General features: G+C 38.7%; 1 protein-coding gene across 4 annotated transcripts in view; it reads left to right on the forward strand.

Annotated features, from left to right (window-relative positions):
* The window catches only part of LAMA4 (laminin subunit alpha 4), a 148,552-nt gene extending 131,428 nt beyond the window's left edge, over positions 1–17,124 (forward strand). For all 4 annotated transcript variants that reach the window (XM_007190723.2, XM_007190724.2, XM_057528166.1 and 1 more), the window contains 8 exons: positions 4,557–4,744; positions 6,027–6,216; positions 7,293–7,448; positions 8,842–9,001; positions 10,970–11,100; positions 12,164–12,257; positions 12,730–12,849; positions 16,657–17,124. In XM_007190723.2, coding sequence (XP_007190785.2) covers positions 4,557–4,744; positions 6,027–6,216; positions 7,293–7,448; positions 8,842–9,001; positions 10,970–11,100; positions 12,164–12,257; positions 12,730–12,849; positions 16,657–16,802 — 1,185 coding nt within the window. In that variant the 3' untranslated portion in view covers positions 16,803–17,124. The remainder of the gene's footprint in view (positions 1–4,556; positions 4,745–6,026; positions 6,217–7,292; positions 7,449–8,841; positions 9,002–10,969; positions 11,101–12,163; positions 12,258–12,729; positions 12,850–16,656) is intronic.
* Positions 17,125–20,146: the final 3,022 nt, after the last annotated feature.

Raw genomic sequence — 20,146 nt, forward strand, 5'->3', positions numbered from 1 at the left:
GATCTTACCCTGTTTTCCCCTCCTTCCTTGACCTTCATTTTAACCACTCACACAGTTGACCTGTGGCATCAACTAAGGCAGCTCTTTCATCAAATTCTTGAGTCTTAAATTGCGTTCACTGATGACTATTCTTTCTCGTTCATTTACTCCTAGCATGTACATTATTTGCCTTCATTACAAGTGAAAGTCTAATTCCTTCTCATTCTTTCAATCTAACCCTCCCTACTCCTTCCTGGTTCAGTGTTAACAATGCACTCAAGTACCAGTGCTCCCATCCTGGTCAAAGCCATCATCATCTCCCATATGAATTACTGTAATAGCCTCCCAAGAAGACTCCCTGCTTTTACCTTGTTCCCCAATAGTATATTCTCGGCACAACAACCAGATCCTTTTAAACATGCCCTATCATGTTACTCCTCTGCTCAAAGTGGCCCCCCACTTCACTCAGAGTAAATGCTCAAGTTCCTACAATGTCATAAGAGGCCCTATATTTTCCACGCCTCTTTCCCTCACTCACTCTTCTCCTCCCATTGATCTCCTGGCTATTTCTAAAACAGGCCATGTACACTCCTGCCTAAGATCCTCACTTGAGCTTTCCTCTTGCCTGGACCACTCTTCCCCCAAATATCTGCATGGACAACTCCTTTGCCTTCTAGGACTGCCCAACTGTCATCTGCTCAGTGAGCCCTACCTTAACCCCTATTTTATTTTATTTGTTTTTTTTAAATTGAAGTATAGTTGCTGTATAATATTATATAAGTTACAGGTATAAATATAGTGACTCACAATTTTTAAAGGTTATACTCCATGTATAGTTGTTATAAAATATTGGCTATATTCCCCATGTTGTATAATATATCCATGTAGCCTATTTTATACCTAATAGTTTGTACCTCTTATTTCCCTACCCTTATATTGTCCCTCCCCCTTTTTCTCCCCCTACTGGTAACCACTAGTTTGTTCTCTATGAGTCTGCTTCTTTTTTTGTTATATTCACTAGTTTGTTGTATTTTTTAGATTCCACATATAAGTGACATCATACAGGATTTGTCTTTCTCTGACTTATTTCACTTCGCATAATGCCTCCAAGTCCATCCATGTTACTGCAAATGGCAAAATTTTGTTCTTTTTTATGGCTGATTAGTATTCCATTGTGTATATATATACCACATCTTTTTATCTGTTCATCTGTTGATGGCCATTTAGGTTGCTTCCATATCTTGGCAATTGTAAACAATGCTGCTATGAACATTGGGGTGCATGTATCTTGTCAAATCAGAGTTTTTGTTTTTTCAGATATATGTACAGTAGTGGAATTGCTGGGTCATATGGTAGTTCTATTTTTAGTTTTTTGAGATACCTCCATACTATTTTCCACAGCGGCTGCACCAATTTAAATCCCCACCAACAGTGTAAGAGGGTTCCTTTTTCTCCACATCCTCACCAATTTGTGTTCTTTTTGATGATAGCGATTCTGACAAGTGTGAGGTGATATCTCACTGTGGTTTTGATTTGCATTTCCCTGATGATTTGTGATGTTAAGCACCTTTTCATGTGCCTGTTGGATTTTGGCATTTCCTCTTTGGAAAGGTGTCTATTCAGGTCTTCTTCCTATTTTTTAATTGGGTTGTTTGTTTTTTCGATGTTGATGTATCTTAGCCCTTATTTTATACCCCAGTCCACCTCCTGCCTTCTACCGCTACTACTAATCTTTTACCTTTTCCTAGCTGTTCTTTTTTCCATAGCACCTATCACATTTTAATTTATTATAGACTTTATTTATTATGGTTATTATGAGAGAGGCCTAATAGTTCATAAATGGAAAATGCACAAATAATATACTCTTTATAGAAAAAGGCAGAAAGCTGTCCTGCAGAGAAAAGGAGAATGAAAGCAAACACTGAGAAAAACAAAGCTGAGATACCAGAAACCTCCAGAAAAGGAGTGCCTTAATTCTTCCTAGCTTTCCAGTTCCTGATTCTTGCCTGTGGTAGGACCCCCACTACACTTTCTTTTCTTGGATTGTGGAAGATACTCCTATATCCTTATAACACATTTCCCTCTTTGTCTTAAGTAGCTCAACCAGTTTGGCTATAATCTGAAACAAAAGAATCATACTAAACTGAAATTAGTACCACCAGTTGGTTTGCAACTAATAGACCTTCAGAGAAAGAAATTACACTGGTAAAGTCTAGTGGGGTTCAGTGGGAATCCCCACACACGTACCCATTTTGGGATAGTAAACTGAGTCTCTGTGTTATATGGTAGCAAAGCAATTGATTAAATTATAACTTTTCTTTTTTTATTGTTATTCAGAGCATATATCCACAGAGGATTTAGGGTATTTGGTTGCCATTTATAAATTTTATTAATTTTTGCAGCAGACAAGAGACAGGTCCTAGTCCATGTATTCCCACACTGAAGCAGAGAAAGGCAAGGCTGCTCAATTGAGACTCGTGATCCAACAAGCCCTGCTTTGCTGAGCCCCCTGTCGTCTAAGTTACTGTCACTCTCCTCTCACAGCTAAGTGGATACACTGGTTGAGAAAAAGTGAGATCCTCTCCACTGGAATGGAGAGAATGAAGAATGGCCAGAGTTGGGGAAAGTCCCCGACCCCCACCAATCTCTCACCCGCACCCTCCATGCCACGTGCACACCATTTCCAGCTTTGTTCCTCAATGAGACAAAGGTGATCAATCTCCCATTATAAGGCTTGTTACTCCACTAGGGTTGGAATACAGTGTGGAGTCAGGGGAAATTTCCCAAGATACATTAGAGGAAAAGAGTCTCCCCGAAGCCCCACTCCAGCCCATTCTGCCCACCCGTAGCTTGAAGCTATGGCCGTTATTTATAGGTGAGAGCCTGGGCCAACCACAAACACATTGGTGATTGGATGTACTTCCTCCATCCAAGAGAGAAGTCTTGCTTCTGTAGCAGTGAATCAGGTTCTGAGTCCTGACAACTATGTGAGGAACGGAAGAAGGGATGGTAGAACCAGGTGGGCTTTTCTTTAGGACAGGTGAGTCTCTGAGCACCACTTCACTTTCTCCAATCTAACCACCACTGAGAGAGTTTCCAGTATCAGAACCCAACTTTAAGAGCCTCTGCCCTGAGAGCAGGGCACTGGCACAGCTGGTCTGCCCTTTAATTCATTCATCTGCCCTCTGCCCACCATACCTGTATTTTGAGGGTAATTCTGGGATTTGCCTGGAACACTGATTTTTTTGGAGGTCTTATCTTTTGCCCATATGAGATTAAGAATTTTATTGTCAGTCTGTTCCAATCTGTATTATTATCTTCTGTAAATTCCACACTGCTTTGTTCGACTAGTAGAAAGCCTCATAGACTTCCAGGACTATTGTGGATTTATTTGTATGTGTATAGTTCTTCTGACATTTCAGTGGAAATTAGGGAGGAGGAAAACTAAATGTGTGCATTCATTCAACAATCTGAACCAGAAATTGTCTCTTCTCCTCTAATCCTGTGTCTCATCCTGACTCTTACTATGTTCTCCAGTTCTCCCTAGCGCCAAACATTTCCTCTCTCTCCACCCTTGCTTTGTTGCAGGATTTCTTCCCAAGTGGGTCAGATCAGACCACTCCCTGCTTTTCAAACCTGAGTGGCTCCTCATCACCTAAAACACAAGACCCCCTTCTTTACCAAGTCATCTAAGGTTCTTTCTGTCCAGCAACAACCTGTCTTCCAATTTGTTGTTTAAAAGCCTATTCTTCCAAATCAATTTTCCGTCCTTAAAAAACAGGAAGCATGTCTCACTCACCTTTCTATTCCCCACCACACACTGCCCATGGAAGGCACGCAGAAACGTTGATTTCTTTCCCCTTCACTCCTACCTATTAGGTACTCAATAAACATTTGCTTGAATAAATGAGTAGATGAATGCTCAGATTTACTTGCATGTACTTCTGCTTCAGAAATTGGCTAAATGACCATTAAATATTAGTCTATAGTTTCACAATTCTAAATTTTAAAATCAGTAGTGCAATTTTAAGAGCACAAGATAGTTTTTAAAAATTGTTTTATATCCTGTCACATAGGTTTGCTACATATCACCAAAAATATTCTTAAATATTTTGAGGATGTTACTAAGTTGTTAACTTTTTATACAGGATGTGTAAATAATAATATGTGTATTCAAGTGATATTGTTGCATATGATATGAGGATTTTTATTGATTTGTCTCAGGGTTATTTTATTGCCAGCTTTTTCATTTTTCATCATTGATTAAGATGTGCATTTAATTTAAATCACAGAGCACTTGTCTCTATAGCTTCACTATCACAGACTAGAATTTTGGATTTGTTAACATACTCTGTTGTTGTTGTTTGTTGTTGTTACTGCTGCAGCTACTGCTGGCATTTGCTTATGGTGGTGGAGGAAGGAAGAGAGAGGCCTAATATTTTATGAGTGGAAAATGCACAAATAATATACCCTTTAATTATTTATCATCATTATTAATGATAAGAAAATCAAAAATGAATTTTTGCTACTAGTATGTCAGTTTTGTCCCTTAAATGATTCATTGCCTATTGTTACAGGGAGAGAAAAGTAAAGATGCTCCTTCATGGGATCCTGTTGACCTGAAATTCCTAGAGAGGAATGTTCCAAGAGACTCTCACTGCCACCTTTCCAACAGCCCTAGAGCAATAGAGCACGCCTATCAGTACGGAGGGACAGCCAACAGCCGCCAAGAGTTTGAACACTTAAAAGGAGATTTTGGTGAAAAGTAAAGTAACATACTATCCTTTCAGAAACTTGATGCCATGGCTGGGCTGCATCCTTATTTGCCATATGTCATCTTTTTCCTATAATTTTTCTGTGTCAAATTAATCTTATTCATTTATCATCAAAACGAATACTAAATAGTACATGATTCATACTGTCCAACAAATAACATTCTCTTTCTTCCCAAAAGTAAGGTGCATAAAACAGCATTCTCCTAGGAGTTTGCTGTACTTTATCAAAAAGAAAAGACAATCAAAGAAAGGAAGATGGGGTAAATTTTAAATGACTCATCATTTAACCTTGCTATCACCTTCCCTCCCCCATACAAATTGCTTTCAGATTGTAAATGGGAATGCATCTGAACTGCTGGAAGGTTAATAAGGAAAGACACTGAAAATACAAATACGCTTGTATCTCTGTTGGCCCTCAAGCTATCTCTAAAGTTCATCACTCTTCCTGGTATTTCACAAATCTCCAGGTTATTTAGTATTATTGAAGATTTCTTTGTAAACTGTTAGCACCCAAATATTCTTATATAGGTCTTATATAGCTCTTTCAAACATTCATACAAGCAGTGCATTCAATAAGAAATTCCTAATGCCTTCTAATTTCCTGTTTTCCTAATGGGCAGAATCAGTATTTTGTATTCTTCAGGAAAAATTTAGAGTTAATCAGACTGGAAATTAGCCTCATAAATGTATCTTACCTATGGCCTAGAGCTAAATTTCTAGAAATTTTAATTTAATTTCTACACATTCTGGTAGCTGTTTTTAGCATGTGATATCCATCGATTAATTTTTACAGGGAGAAAATTGAATCTGTATTTTAGACAGTACACATATTGTTTCTATGCAAAATTATATATGCATATTAATTACTACTATTTTGTCCACATAAAGCTTCTTTAACATAAAGATTTTTACTAAACTAATTGCAACCATATTTTAAAAGGAAGACATGAGATTATCCTTTACTGAAACAACACTTTCTTAAATGTGGGATGTATCCCTGTTGTGTGAGGAAATGGAGAAGGATTTACATTTTTGAACTAGCGGTGCTTACCCGATACTCACTAACAATACTAAGAATGTTAGTATTCTAATTTAATCTTTAATCTAATAGTATTCTATTCTAATCTTCTAATAATACTAATAATTAGAAGAATGTTGCTTGGGATTAGATCAAATGGCTTTAGTCTTTCTTACACTCTGTTGCCTTGGGAAGTTAGAGATCACCCTCAGTCTCCTTTGACAGGTGGTAAGCTTTTTCTTCTCATTTACCAGATCCCAGTTTTCCATTCGTCTGAAAACACGTTCCTCCCATGGGATGATTTTCTATGTCTCGGATCAAGAAGAGAATGACTTCATGGCTCTATTCTTAGCCCACGGCCGCTTGGTTTTCATGTTTAATGTTGGCCACAAGAAACTGAAGATTAGAAGCCAAGAGAAATACAATGATGGTTTGTGGCATGATGTAAGTTGAAGGCAGAGAATATTATTATCAGCAAATGTCCACCACTGTCAAATGGACTGACACTAATACCCACTAGGGGTTTTTCTAGAAACATCCATTTAAAAATTCTGTTGCTATATGTTCAATTTCAAAACTTCCATTAATTCATTATAAAAATCTTCAATCATATTATTTTAAAAGAAATACAGTCTGAGTATAATTTTTTTTACAGATCAATTTTTTTTTAGTGCAGTTATTTTAAACAAAAGATCAATGGCCAACATAAACCGAAGTTTGGTTTTTAAGGATATTTCGCTCGACTGGGTTTTTTTTCCACTGCCTATAATGTTCTAAATTTTCAATGATTGCTGAGTGTCTCGTGGACTAAGCTGTGGAAGGTACAAAGTGAAGAGTAAATCTGTTAGGACGACAGGATACAACAGGTAGAATAACCTAAATATCAAAGCAATTCAGTGTGTATATAGTGGAAAGAGTAAGCAATGTCAGCTGCATTACAATTAATTATAATTAAATTTACAAGAGAGAGCATGTGGGCTGGCCAGCTGGGCAGAGCCTCATAGAGAACTCTGCTAAACATAAGCTGTATTCAGAAATTAAGCCTGTAACTTTAAATCAAGCGTTAAAGGAAGAGACTCCTAACCTTCAGAGAAAGGACCACTTTTTCTTTTTTTTTAAAATTAATAGCTACTCTTTTTATTATTTATTTATTTATTTACTTTTAGCTGTGTTGGGTCTTCGTTTCGTGCGAGGGCTTTCTCTAGTTACGGCAAGGGGGGGCCACTCTTCATCGCGGTGCGCGGGCCTCTCACTATCGCGGCCCCTCCCGTTGCGGAGCACAGGCTCCAGACGCGCAGGCTCAGCAGTTGTGGTGCACGGGCCCAGCTGCTCTGCGGCATGTGGGATCCTCCCAGACCAGGGCTCCAACCCGTGTCCCCTGCATTAGCAGGCAGACTCTCAACCACTGCGCCACCACGGAAGTCCAGGACCGCTTTTTTAAAGAACTTCTGTGGCACTGCAGTAGCAAAGTTGGGAGGAGAGGCAACACAGCCTTCTCTATTGTCCTTCTCTCCATCCAGGTGATATTTATTCGGGAAAAGAGCAGCGGCCGGCTGATAATTGATGGTCTTCGAGTCTTAGAAGAAAGTCTTCCCCCTACTGGAGCTACCTGGAAAATCAAGGGTCCTATTTATCTGGGAGGTGTGGCTCCTGGAAAGGCTGTGAAAAATGTCCAGGTAAGCCAGGCGTGACCAGGTAGAGCCATCGACCTTTAGAGCTGGAAGATCATTTAATCTAGCCCTCATTTTGCGATTAGGAAACTGGCAAAAGTAAAACTGTAGTTTGGCTGGAGATGGGGTACATAAGTGGGTATTGTCCTGAGGTTGTCTGTCCACCCTATGACATTACAAAGCCCAGAGTGATCTTTTGATTCTAGGGTAGAGGTGAGATGGAAAATGTTTCAGAGATATAAACTGTCATGAAAAGTTATGTCTCAAGGAAATGCTTATTTGTTCAGCAAGTACCCATACTTTTAATCTTAAAAAAATACCCAAGAAAGAATTCCCTGGCGGTCCAGTGGTTAGGACTCAGTGCTTTCACTGCCATGGCCTGGGTTCAATCCCTGGTTGGGGAGCTAAGATCCTGCAAGCTGTGCGGCGCAGCCAAAAAAAAAAAAAAAAAAAAAAAAACCCAAAAAAGAAAGCAAGTCATTCCATTATATCAATATATTATTGGATGAAAAAAACCTTTCAGGCCCTTATGTAAACTATGATCTCATTTTCATTTCTTACACACACACACATACACACGATTTGTAAATGTGCAAGGAAATGTGGTTACCCCTGGGGAGACGTGAGGATATAGTAGAAAACAACAACAACATTATTTTTGTAATTTAAAAGTTTAACCTTTTGGACCTTTAAAAATTATCTAGCAATAAAGGAATGCATCAAAGGACTAAGTTTTTTTAACATAAATATAGATTTGACTTTAACACAAAGAATTAATATACTTCTAAGATCCGTTAATATATGTGGATAAAGCATAAAAGGGGGAAAATGTTCATGTTTAATTATATTTTAGATAAGTACCCCCAATTCCATGATAACTTCTTTAAAAGAAAGATTTCCAAAGCAGTGTGAAATCAGTTATCTCAAGTGGCCCGTGTTTCATGTTCTGTAGAATGATAAATGCTCAACCACAAAACAATGAAGCAAGCTTTCTGCTGTTTATTTAACCATGGTAGATTTAACAGTTAAGAACTTTGCTAGCCCTCATCAGCATTAGGTGATCTAGGGCACAGCTGTTCTTCTTGAAGAGAAACAAATGAGGATATTTCTAATGTTCAATTTGAAAACCACAGCTACAATTTACCTTGTCTTGAAAAACGTAAAAAATTTCGTTACCTTAATTACGGTAGGCTGTCATTATCAAATACAAAATTCCAGCTTCAAAGAGCTACTTATAAAGCAGCTACCTGGCAAACTATTGATCATTCAGATAGCTAAGATAAATAAGGCAAGAAATTACTTGGTTTCTCTCTGGACTCAAATCCCTTCATTTAGTTTCCCTTTGGTACATCTGTGAGTGTTGAGAAAATGGATTTTAAGAAATGTCTTCTTCTCTCAGATAAACTCAGTCTATAGCTTCAGTGGCTGCCTCAGCAATCTCCAGCTCAATGGGGCCTCCATCACCTCTGCTTCTCAGACATTTAGCGTGACTCCTTGTTTTGAAGGCCCAATGGAAACAGGAACATACTTTTCAACAGAAGGAGGATACGTGGTTCTAGGTAACAGTGACTTATGTTAAAACATGAATCATGAAATACTTCTTTCCTAGAGGTGGCTAACAGGGATATTGGGCCCAAAGATAAAAACCAGAAAATCTAACTCACTTAGCCCTAGAAAATGGCCTCTTTCCATAAGGACCACCTTTCTCCTCTCCTACCTTCCAAACTAGACACATGGACCGTGCCCATCCCTGTTTGCTTTCCCCAGTCAGTGCTTCTCCACAGCTGCCAAACCTCTGGAGGTAGACCATCTTGGCCCCTTTAGAATTTCCTGTGCTGCACCATGGTCTAACCTTTGTTGGCTCTTGGCCACCTCAGTCTCTAGGTCTTTCTCTGCTCCCTCTAAGCGTCACCCATTGTTCCTACTAAGGAAAGTTCCACTTCTTCCCCTTGCCAGCAACTCTAGCAGACAACACTATCCTAAAAACATTTTATTTCTGGATTTTTATTCTCCTCAACTCTTACTCTCTCGCTCATTCAACAAAGTTTTTATTGTGTGCCTCTGGTATGACAGTCCCTATGCCAGGTGATGGAACATAATAGTTCTAAAAATAAATAAATAAAATCCTGGGACTTCCCTGGCGGTCCAGTGGTTAAGACTTCGCCTTCCAATGCAGGGGGTGTGGGTTCGATCCTTGATCGGGGAGCTAAGATCCCACATGCCTCATGGCCAAAAAACCAAAACATAAAACAGAAACAATATTGTAACAAATTCAATGAAGACTTAAAAAAAAAAAAAAAGTAGCATCAATAATTCCAAAAAATAAATAAATAAAATCCTAAACAGACTGCACACAATCACAATCCAATCCATTCCACCAACATTCTATAGGGCAACCATTAGGTGTGAGGTAGGTACCAGGACAGGTGCTGGGAAAGAAGATAGGAGAAGGGTATAAAACCACATGTTCCCCGCCCTCAACATCCCCTGAATAAAGACATTACAGTGCAGCCAAGTATTCCTTCTTAAACCGCCCGCATGTCCAATAGAATAACCAGAGGTAATATATCCTCTCTTTGTCTAGCTCATGATTTTACTTTCCTTTCTCCTCCTTTATCCCTACTAAAACACCTACAGGCACATTTCTCAACCCTTCATTGAATTTCGGTGATAAGAACTCAAAGACTTGGACAGCCTGAAAAGCATAGCAACCTGCACAATTTATGTTCTCAATAAACATTAATTAATAGCAGGAAAAATTAAAAAGTTATCTATGAGGAGACACGTCAAGTGAACATTATTAAGATGCCCAGGTTTGCAATGAGTCTCTTGGAGTGAACCCAGCTAGTCTTAAGAAGAATTCATTTTCTTGCATCACTGCAATAACAGCTCCTAACTGCTTTTGCTGCTCTCACTTTGTTTTTCCTCCCAAATGCTCTGCAGCACTGGCACCAGTTACTTGTTTAAGAATTATTTTAAATACAGATCTGATCAAGTCAGCTCCCTTGCTCAATGACTGCAAAGTCAAGTCTACCTTCCATACTGGAGCACTAGGGCCCTTCCCAGTGTGGCTCCCACCAGCCTTCCCCATTCACCTTGCCTCCCTCTACCCTTGCAGGGGACAGTCCAGCCACACTGGCATCCACAGTGCTCTCCAAATGTTCCAGCCTCTGTACTTTGTTCAGACGGCTCACTCTTCCCAGTTTGCTCTTTCCTCCTTCTCACTTTTGAAGTATTAAATGGTCCTGCTAGTTGGAATCAATTTCTCCTCACCTGTGCTCACATAGCCATGCTGTGTTTTCAGCAAGCTGTTTCCTCCCCAGGCCCCAGAGCAGGAGTGGTGTGCTAGTTATCTCAGACCCCCACGGAGCTTTCCACAGTGTGTTTGACATGGAAAACAACACTTTCTGCTTACCTATTGAAAAATGCATCAAACTTTCAAAAACAAATACAAAAACCTGCAATCAAACCATGGTTACAAAATTTAGGTTGCTGTTCTTGAGAACTAATAGTATTTCTCTCCATAGATGAGTCTTTCAATATTGGATTGAAGTTTGAGATTGCATTTGAAGTCCGTCCCAGAAGCAGTTCTGGAACCCTTGTTCACGGCCACAGTGTCAGTGGGGAGTACCTAAATGTTCACATGAAAAATGGGCAGGTAGTGTGTTAAAAATTGTCTTAACAGTCTGTCTCCTCTGATCTTGGATTCTGGATCTGAAGCAGATTTATTTCACAGAATTATTTCATCAATCTTTCCTAACTGGGGCAAAGAACAAACAACAGGGAAGGTATAACATAAAATTTAAACACAGGCAATATTTGGATTCAGATTCATATGTTGGGAATTGATTTGATTAGAGCAAAGAGCCATGAAATTGTGGCAAAAATCAATAATTAAAAGGTTTTAACAAAAGAATCGGAAGAGAAATTTTTTACAACAAATGGAAGCAGCAAACATGTTAACTATCAAAACCAACAAGTACTAAAACATCCCTCTATAATCTATATGCATATCATATTTTCAACTACTAAAAACAAAAAATTCTGTTATAATTAAACACCACTTTCATCCTTAAATAATATTACTAAAGAACATTCATGAGAGTACTCAAATAAATATGAAGCATATTTTCAATGATGTCCCTAACTTAATATAACTGATTTTCGTTTGAGTTCCCGTATATTCTATTAAACCATATAATAATAAAACAAATCCTTATGTGGTGCTTTACTGTGTGTCAGATACTATTCCAGTTGCTTTATATGGATTAACTCATTTAACCCCCCCAGTAGCTCCATGAAGTCAGTATTACCGTTATTACCCTTATTTTGCAAATGAGAAGACATGGCCCAGAGTGATGTAAGTGGGAGCGCTGGCGTGGGAGCCCAGGCCGTCTGGCTCCTAGAGTCCATGCTCTTCATCAGTACCTTAGCCTGCCTTGTATAACACAGTTCATCTTTAAAATTAAAGGAATTCATTGTGTTATCTTACTGTTCCTCTGCCCCCTCTTCTCTCCTGTGCCATTATTTTGTTCTCTGTCTGAGGAACAGTTTAAACTTTCTGTAGCCTACTAAAGAGTGACCCCTTGCGTTCAAATTGCAAAGCTAATCATGTCTGGATGTTAAAAGTTCTGCTTCCCTGTGGTAAATGTAAGAAATTTCATTTTATCACAATGAGGAGAAATGAAATTAAATTCCACAATGTGCCTTGTCTTTTGCAGGTCATAGTGAAAGTCAATAATGGTATCAGAGACTTTTCCACCTTAGTGACACCCAAGCAGAGTCTCTGTGATGGCAGATGGCACAGAATTACAGGTGAGAAAAGCTGAGTGTCCTGGGTTTCCTTAATAAAGTGAGCCTACACACCCACCTGTGGCATGATGGCTTGGCAGAACTTAGACTATAACTTATATGACAATAGGTAATAGATGACAGTCTAAAGGTGGTGAAGAAAAGAGAATCAAATGTTACTGTACTAAAATGTGTATATTGAATCCACATGTGATTTGAAAATATTAATGCTGCCAGAATAGTCTTCGGGAGTTGTTTAAATAATGCATACCTTATGGAGCAAAAAAGTAGCAGAAAGAGTATCCTAAATATTATCCCTTTCAAAGGAAAATGTTAGTTATTTTTTGGTTAGACATTGATGTTTTCAGTGATTAGAGGAAAGTGTATGGTTTATTCCGGAATAAATAAAAGCCATTACTGTAATGAATTATTACCTTTCATGTGAAAATTAATCCCTTCAGTGTCACTTATGACCACTCTTTTCCCTGTATTTCAGTTATTAGAGATTCAAATGTGGTTCAGTTGGATGTAGACTCTGAAGTGAACCACGTGGTTGGACCCCTGAATCCAAAACCAGTTGATCACAGGGAGCCTGTGTTTGTTGGAGGTGTTCCAGGTAAGAGTTATTTAAAAGTGACAAGTTTCCAAATCCAAAAAGACACTAAGTTCTCATAACTGTTATTATACTATTAAGAATTGAGCTATGTATTTTCATAATTCACCTAATAACTCAAAGGATTTTATATACAATATCCTTTCATAGGAAAAAGTGTACTGACAATTATGAAACCTTATCCAAGGATCAAAACAAAGTAACACATAAGAACTATACACCACAGCATTCTAACCAGTAGATAACTTCTCTCCCTCTGCTGTATCTGCTTAATTTTTTTCTCTTCACTTTACATACCCTCCTCACATACACACAGTGAAACACACTCTATCTTATCTCTGACACAAAGAAAACTCATGCACTATTGCTGCTCTAGGATCTGAGAAAGAACCTTGGAGGACTAAAAGTTTGCGGAAAGTTGTTCCTCTTCCACACTAAGAGAGAATACACAGTTCTTCCCGACCAGGACTAGTTTGAAATGTGAAAACAGCTGCAGACCATAAGTTCTGTTGTTCCTATGCAGTCACATTCCCTGAGAGGTTCCCAGCTGCAGTTCTGTAAACATCATCAGTGACATCACTGCTGTCATCTGCCAAGAATGGTGTATAATCCAGGATGGTGACAGGACACTTATGGACCCTCCACAATTACTTTAAACCTCTGAAGCAGGGACCATGGCCTTATGTTGAAAGTGATTGTTTCACACACTTCATTAACTTGGAAAAACTGAATGATAAAGGTAGCAAGAGGGAAAAATCAAGCTTTTACATCTGGAATTTGGTGGGGATTTTAAGGAAGAACTTAACATGGTTTTACCTTGCATCCTAACTAGACTATTTTAGACTGACCCATGTAAAGGCAAATAATGCTTTAATTAAGAGAGTGAGAAAGATTAAGCATCCAGTCTTGCGTACTCACAAAATAGTAGCAACAAAGCACTCTTCTGCTTTGTAATATCAATTTTTCAAATACCAGTATAGACAATAACAGTAACTCACTGATGAAATATTTGAGACCCTCAAAAAGCAACCCTTCTTCTCCTTTACTTCCACTATTCACTCCCATCTCCATTTCTCAGTCCTCTCCTCCTGCTCCAGGCTTCGGTTCTGAAAGAAATACTGCCAAAGACCACATTGCACTTCATGCAGGTACAGTGTGGAAGATGTGTCCTATCAGTTCCTCCATTTCTGCACATTGCTTTCTTCCTGGAAATCACAAGATAGTTTAAAATATTTCACAGGTTCCCAAGTGCCTACAGGATCAAAGTCAGCCTGGCATGCAAGGTCCTGATCATCTGCCCCCACCTTGCCCCTGCCTCTGGGGCCTCCCCCTACCTTCTGGGACTTGCAGTTCTCTGCATGTTCAATGATGGTCTCTTTGCTCCAGGCCTTTGCACAAGTGCACAAGGCATCAGTTTCTGGAAGATGTTCTTTCTTGCCTCCCCTAGTACCTTTTCAAGGAACAACTTCTCCCACTCTTCCCCCAACTTTACTCCTATTGACCTTGAGCATCCAGCTCAGACTTCTTACACACATGCCCCCCCCCCCTAGAGTGTGCTATGCATACCACCTTTGTGGCACTTGTTGCAGAATATTGTTGAATTTAAATTGTACACTCCTTGCTGCCAGAGAACACGACTTCAACACACAACAAATATGTATTGAGTGTCTGTTAAGCACTGTGCTAGGCTCCAGGAGATGAACAAAACAAGCGTGGGCTCATGGAAGTTACGGTATTTGTTCTTTACTTTGCATCCAGAGTGCTTACTATATCAAACAAATATTTGTCTCTCATTCAAACAAATTTTTGTCTCTCTGATTTGTGTTTGTTTTCAGTCTCATCCCAGCATTACACACTGCCATCATCTCTCACTATAAGACTTGCTAAGCTCTACAGACTGGGTGGGCAACATATACCTGAAGCCAAATTCTGCCTTTCTGAGACATGCAATGAATAGCAAATTTTAGCTAATGAGCCAACACACAGGAACTAGCAAGGCATACCCACCAGCCCACTGCACCACTGCAGCCTTTAATTCCATCTACGAATCATGCCGGCAAGCCTAGAACAGAAGCAATTATAATTTAAGCCGAACATCATTAATCACATAATTTTGAGCTGTTCGAGATTAATTCCACTAAAATCATATCAGAAACTGGGGCATGAAAAAGAATAACTAAAGGAAATTAGGCATAAACAAAACCCCTATATGCACTGAAATCTCTTAGAATCCCAACCAGCTCTCTTATACCAGGCAGAACCCTGGTAACACATTGTTTCTATCAATAAAAAGTTAATGTATTGAAATCCAATGACCTTTATACCAGAAAATTCAACTTCATTGTATGATCATTTAAAAATCAAAATTAGAAGTTAATTTTTTGAGTTAAGGACCATTCATTCCTCTACTGAAGATCCTGCATTATTCTGTATATAGTCAAGCTTTCAACCTGCAGAATGTTTGCTCTTAAAATCATGTGTTGATTTTATCAATCAATTACTTAGGGTTCTGGGGCACTTTATTGTCACTACTGCAATAAATTGTGTAGTGAATTATGCAGACCATAATTTCTACATGAACTATTTCCTCTAGAATTTGTCCCCCATGAACCAAAGGGTGGTAAGCTTGGGCAGAATCAAAATCCATGTTCTAAAACTAGTATCCAAAATGAACAGAAGAAATAGATGTTTCTACCCCTTACATTCTTTCCTGTTCATCTTTATTCTGATGATGAAGTACACTGAACAGGCTTGAAGAATATATATAGTCATACTAATCTAGAGACAAAAGGAATTGATCTCTTAGGCCTCTTCTACATCTAAATATGAAATGTTATTTCCATGATTTATTTCAATACAAAGCTTCTGCATATTCTTAATCTACATTGCTTGGAAAACTTATTACAGCTGCTTGATGGTATTTAATTTGCTGTCCTTTTTTATCTTCCCTCCTGAGTTACTGATTTCTAAGTGTTTTCCATCTTTTATCTGCTACTGCTCACATAGCTGTTTTGTACATAATAATAAGCTTTCACTAAATAGATTTTAATTTCATGATATTTCTAAGTTCTCTAAATTGCTTTAAATTATATTGCTTCTGTCATCTCAACACATTTAATTGTGTCTGTACAATTAATAAGCATCAAGTCTTCTTCTAGATCTCTAATTAAGATAATGGGAGAAAATTCCCCTGGCATACCCCAGGGCACCTGTAGCCACACAAAGACTAGGCTAGTTGTCATTATCCTATTTATAGTTCTTAAGCCCTGAGCTCAGAAAAATTAAAATTTAGTTTACTTGAATTCATTATTTTCTCATTATATTTTATGAGCATGGCAAAAATGTGGAGGATTAAGGATGAAGGGTAATGATACAGATTAAACAGAAACATTAACCAATTCCAAGAAGAGTTTGGAAGCTGAATTTTCTTTCCTCTGTCTCAGTAAAGCACACAAAATAAGTGAGGCCCAGGTGAAATTAACTCTAAAAAGCATACATAGATCCTGAAAATTCAGTGCTGAGGCTTTACTTGTAAGTGGTAAATTTCAATGGTAAATACACAGCTGAATTATACTCTGAAATTTGATCATGGAAAACATGGCAAAACTTTAAAATTACTACATGTTCATATTACTTCAAAAGCAGATAATGTTTCTGAGAAAATGCGTAAATTATTACTATATTCCGTCTTTGACATGTAAATCATCTTGATAATGTGAGCGGTTATGATGTATATTTTTGCCACAAAGTAATATTTGGGCTTGGAACATCTCAACTGCAGTCTTTGTGTTCATTTCTTTCTTTTTCCAGAGTCTCTACTGACACCACGCTTGGCCCCTGGCAGACCCTTCACAGGCTGCATCCGTCACTTTGTGATTGACGGGCGCCCAGTGAGCTTCAGTAAAGCAGCCCTGGTCAGCGGTGCCGTGAGCATCAACTCCTGTCCAGCAGCCTGACACAGCAGAGCTACTCAAGTACAAAGTTCTTCAGAGCACTGAAAGAAACACAAAGCCAGCCAGGAGGAGTGGCAGTTATTCCTCTTGGTAGAAGCTTTCATCTAGTTGAGCAGGACTTAAATGAATCATCAGGGACTGGATGTTTATTATTTCTTATTTGGATTCTTACACCTTGGATCCAAAATGTCTGCCATGGATAACAATCAAAGGAGCGTTCAACTTACCTGTATTGTATTACTTCCTGCTGGTGAAATTACTGTTCCTGTGTCTAATAAAATAGAAGGGATTCTAAATAAACACTGGCACACATTTTTAAAGCGTGGCTAGAATTCTCAGATTCATCTTTCATTTAGGTAAGATAACATTCGGCCTATACCAAAATATCTTTGGTATACTTTCTTTATCTGAAAAGATTTACTAATTTACATAAAATCTAAAATTAGATTATAGATTTACTTTTAGCACTTTTGTTTGGTCTATCAGTATAGCAAGAATATTTTAGTTTTATCAAGGTTTAATAAAGTAAATTTCTAACAAAGTATCAGAAAATGGTAATATAATTTGTTTCCAGGAGAGAAAAAAAAGAAAGCCTCAATCGAATAAATGCCTACTTTTTTTCCTTTCTTCCTTAAAAGAAAAATAAAATTGTGCATGAGGGGAGGTTCTTGTAGGATATTGTTACTGTGTATTCTGCAGGAATCATGAAGGACGTTATAGCAAAGAGAATAAGACAAAGTCATACAATTCCACTTAAAAGTATAAAAGTTCTTTTATTAAAAGTTTTTTCTCCCACATACCTGCAACACAACTAGTCTTATTTCTAAAATTTTATAATCATTTTTAGGTATATATATATATATTAATAAAGTCTAGAAAAGGAAAAGTAGACTTGACTAGCTGGTAGAATATTAAAATATAGAGACTAAGAATTATACATGAAAAGATAATCAACAATGAAGACAAAATGAGAAAATAGACCCTCATATCAACAGGATTGAAGGTACGTAAGAGGAGTGACTTTTGGGGTATGGGGAGGGAGTATAAAGTATTTTGAGGAATTACTAAGGGAATAAAATAATCTTTTACATATATATGTAATTATTTACATTCCCCTACTACCCTCATGTCTCAGGTACATTAATAATAATGATGAAGATCAACAAAAATAGCTAATATCATTCATAGAGGACTTACTAAGTGACAGCCTCCACAATAAGCTAAATTAAAGCAGATTTCACTTGATCATCACACTAATCCTATGAGGTAGCATTTGCAGATGAGAAGCCCGAGATTTAGAACGGTTAAATAACTCGCCTGCTGTCATTCAGCTAGACTGAGGAGCCAGAATTGGAAATAGGACTGCTGCCTGCCTCCAGGGGCAGTATGACTGTCCCCTTGCTTCCTGCCCCCAGGGGACTGCCTGCCTTCAGGCCAGCTCTCAACTGGTCTCTAAAGCTGGAGTCACAGACTCAACCACCTATACAGCCAGAGAGGTATCATAAAGGAGTGAAGCTGGTGGGGTCTGACTGAGAAAATCAAAAGGGCCAAAATTTCCAAAAGAAGCTGGAAATGGGAAATTTGAGGGGCTTGAAATGGCCTGATTTTTCAGTTAGTAACTAATTAAAACAACAGCAATCACAAGAGCAAAATACTGGGCTGACCAAACAAAACCTTCTGAGAGATATGGCCTCTGGGCCTATGTGGCTTCTGAGCTAAAGACTCTGAATCCAATAGTCTAGGGCCTTAACCAGTACAGATTGAACCAATGCTTAAAACACACTAAGCCTTCACAGTCCTCCCTACAACAGACCCAAGATGGAGGCAGTAGCTCTGAAACAGCCTGCCATTTTCTTTTCCAAGACATTTTCCTGAGACATCCTAGAGGGCCATTCTATGCCCTTCATTCTCAGCAGTGGCCCAGACCCTGGCTGGACCTCCAGTAGCTACAGCAAGTGTGTACGCAGACTCACATATATGCAGACTAAAGCCACAAAAATTCTTCTACCTTCTCTGCAATTTACAGGGCCACTTCTTTGCAGTTATTATTTCACATTCTTAAGCTCAGCAAGTAAGAATCTACTGACGCATATCTGCTGACCCTCTTAACCACACAATGACCTTCTGAAACCTTGAATTTACCATTTATAAGAGCTTGATTCAGTTCTTAGATGGGACCCCATCTTCTCTCAACTTCTGTCTAGGGAGAAAGAAGTATGATTTCCTGTCTTTTAGTTAATCATAGTATATTGGAACTTCATACATAGAAATATAGATTGGATGTTCAGAGTAATTTTGACTAGTTGTCATTCATGGCCCCTGCCAGTTCAGAGCACCTTTGAAATCAAGAGGCCTCCCATAGCCCCAGTTTGAAGAAGCAGCCCTATTTGGGCCTGTATCCCACTTCCTCCTCTCATGGCCACAGCTGATTGGGTGAGGGCACCATCCTATTGCTGTCCAGTGAAGCAACATCCCATTATCTGGTGGTATGAAAAGATGAGTTCCAACAACTGAAAATTTTCTCTTGAAATTGTGAATTGGGAAACACAGAAAGAATCAAGCCCATAGCAATAATAGCTGAAGCCAAAATGATCTTACCTAGAAGAATGGTTTTAAGTGTTTACCATACACATTTATAGACACATACTTCCCATTCTGTAAACATAGAATAATATATATCCACCTACCCTTTGTCCAGTAAGAACCACCTCAGTTCTCAGCCCACAGTTTGTTAAGGGGGCATCTCAGAAGACACTGGGCTATTTCTGTTCCCTGGGTTCCCACTTCCTTGTACATAGCATGGTAGTATAGGGTGTTAAGTAGGGTCTTTGCTTACCTTAACTGGTGACTACAGCCTATAACTAGGACCATAAAGCAGTAAATACACATTTTAGGTTCACCAAACTTTGAGGTGTGAAGCCAATCCCTTCTCTTCAGGACTGGCTCAAAGAAGTCATTTCAGTATAACCAGCAATGTAAAACCACAATGCCCCCAACACACTACATACACATCACACACACACACACACACACACACACACACACACACACAGTCTGTATAAAGGCAACAGAAGAGGCACTGTCCAGAATGTAAGTTCCACGAATTTTTGTCTGTCATCCAATGATGTGTTGTAAGAGCCTAGAACAATGCCTGGCATGTAGGTATATGCTCAATAAATATTCTTTGAGTAAATTTCAGGAAAGCCAAGTTTCCATAAAAGTTACCCCCTCATCTCACCTCCCAAGGCAATCACTTACAAAGTGCCTGGCAATCTTCAGAAAGGAAAAAGTGATACTGACTTCTCCACTTGGGTTCCCCTGAGCCCCAGGGATCTCTGATTTGCCTG

Source organism: Balaenoptera acutorostrata, chromosome 14, assembly GCF_949987535.1.
Source record: "Balaenoptera acutorostrata chromosome 14, mBalAcu1.1, whole genome shotgun sequence".
Lineage (NCBI taxonomy): Eukaryota > Metazoa > Chordata > Mammalia > Artiodactyla > Balaenopteridae > Balaenoptera > Balaenoptera acutorostrata.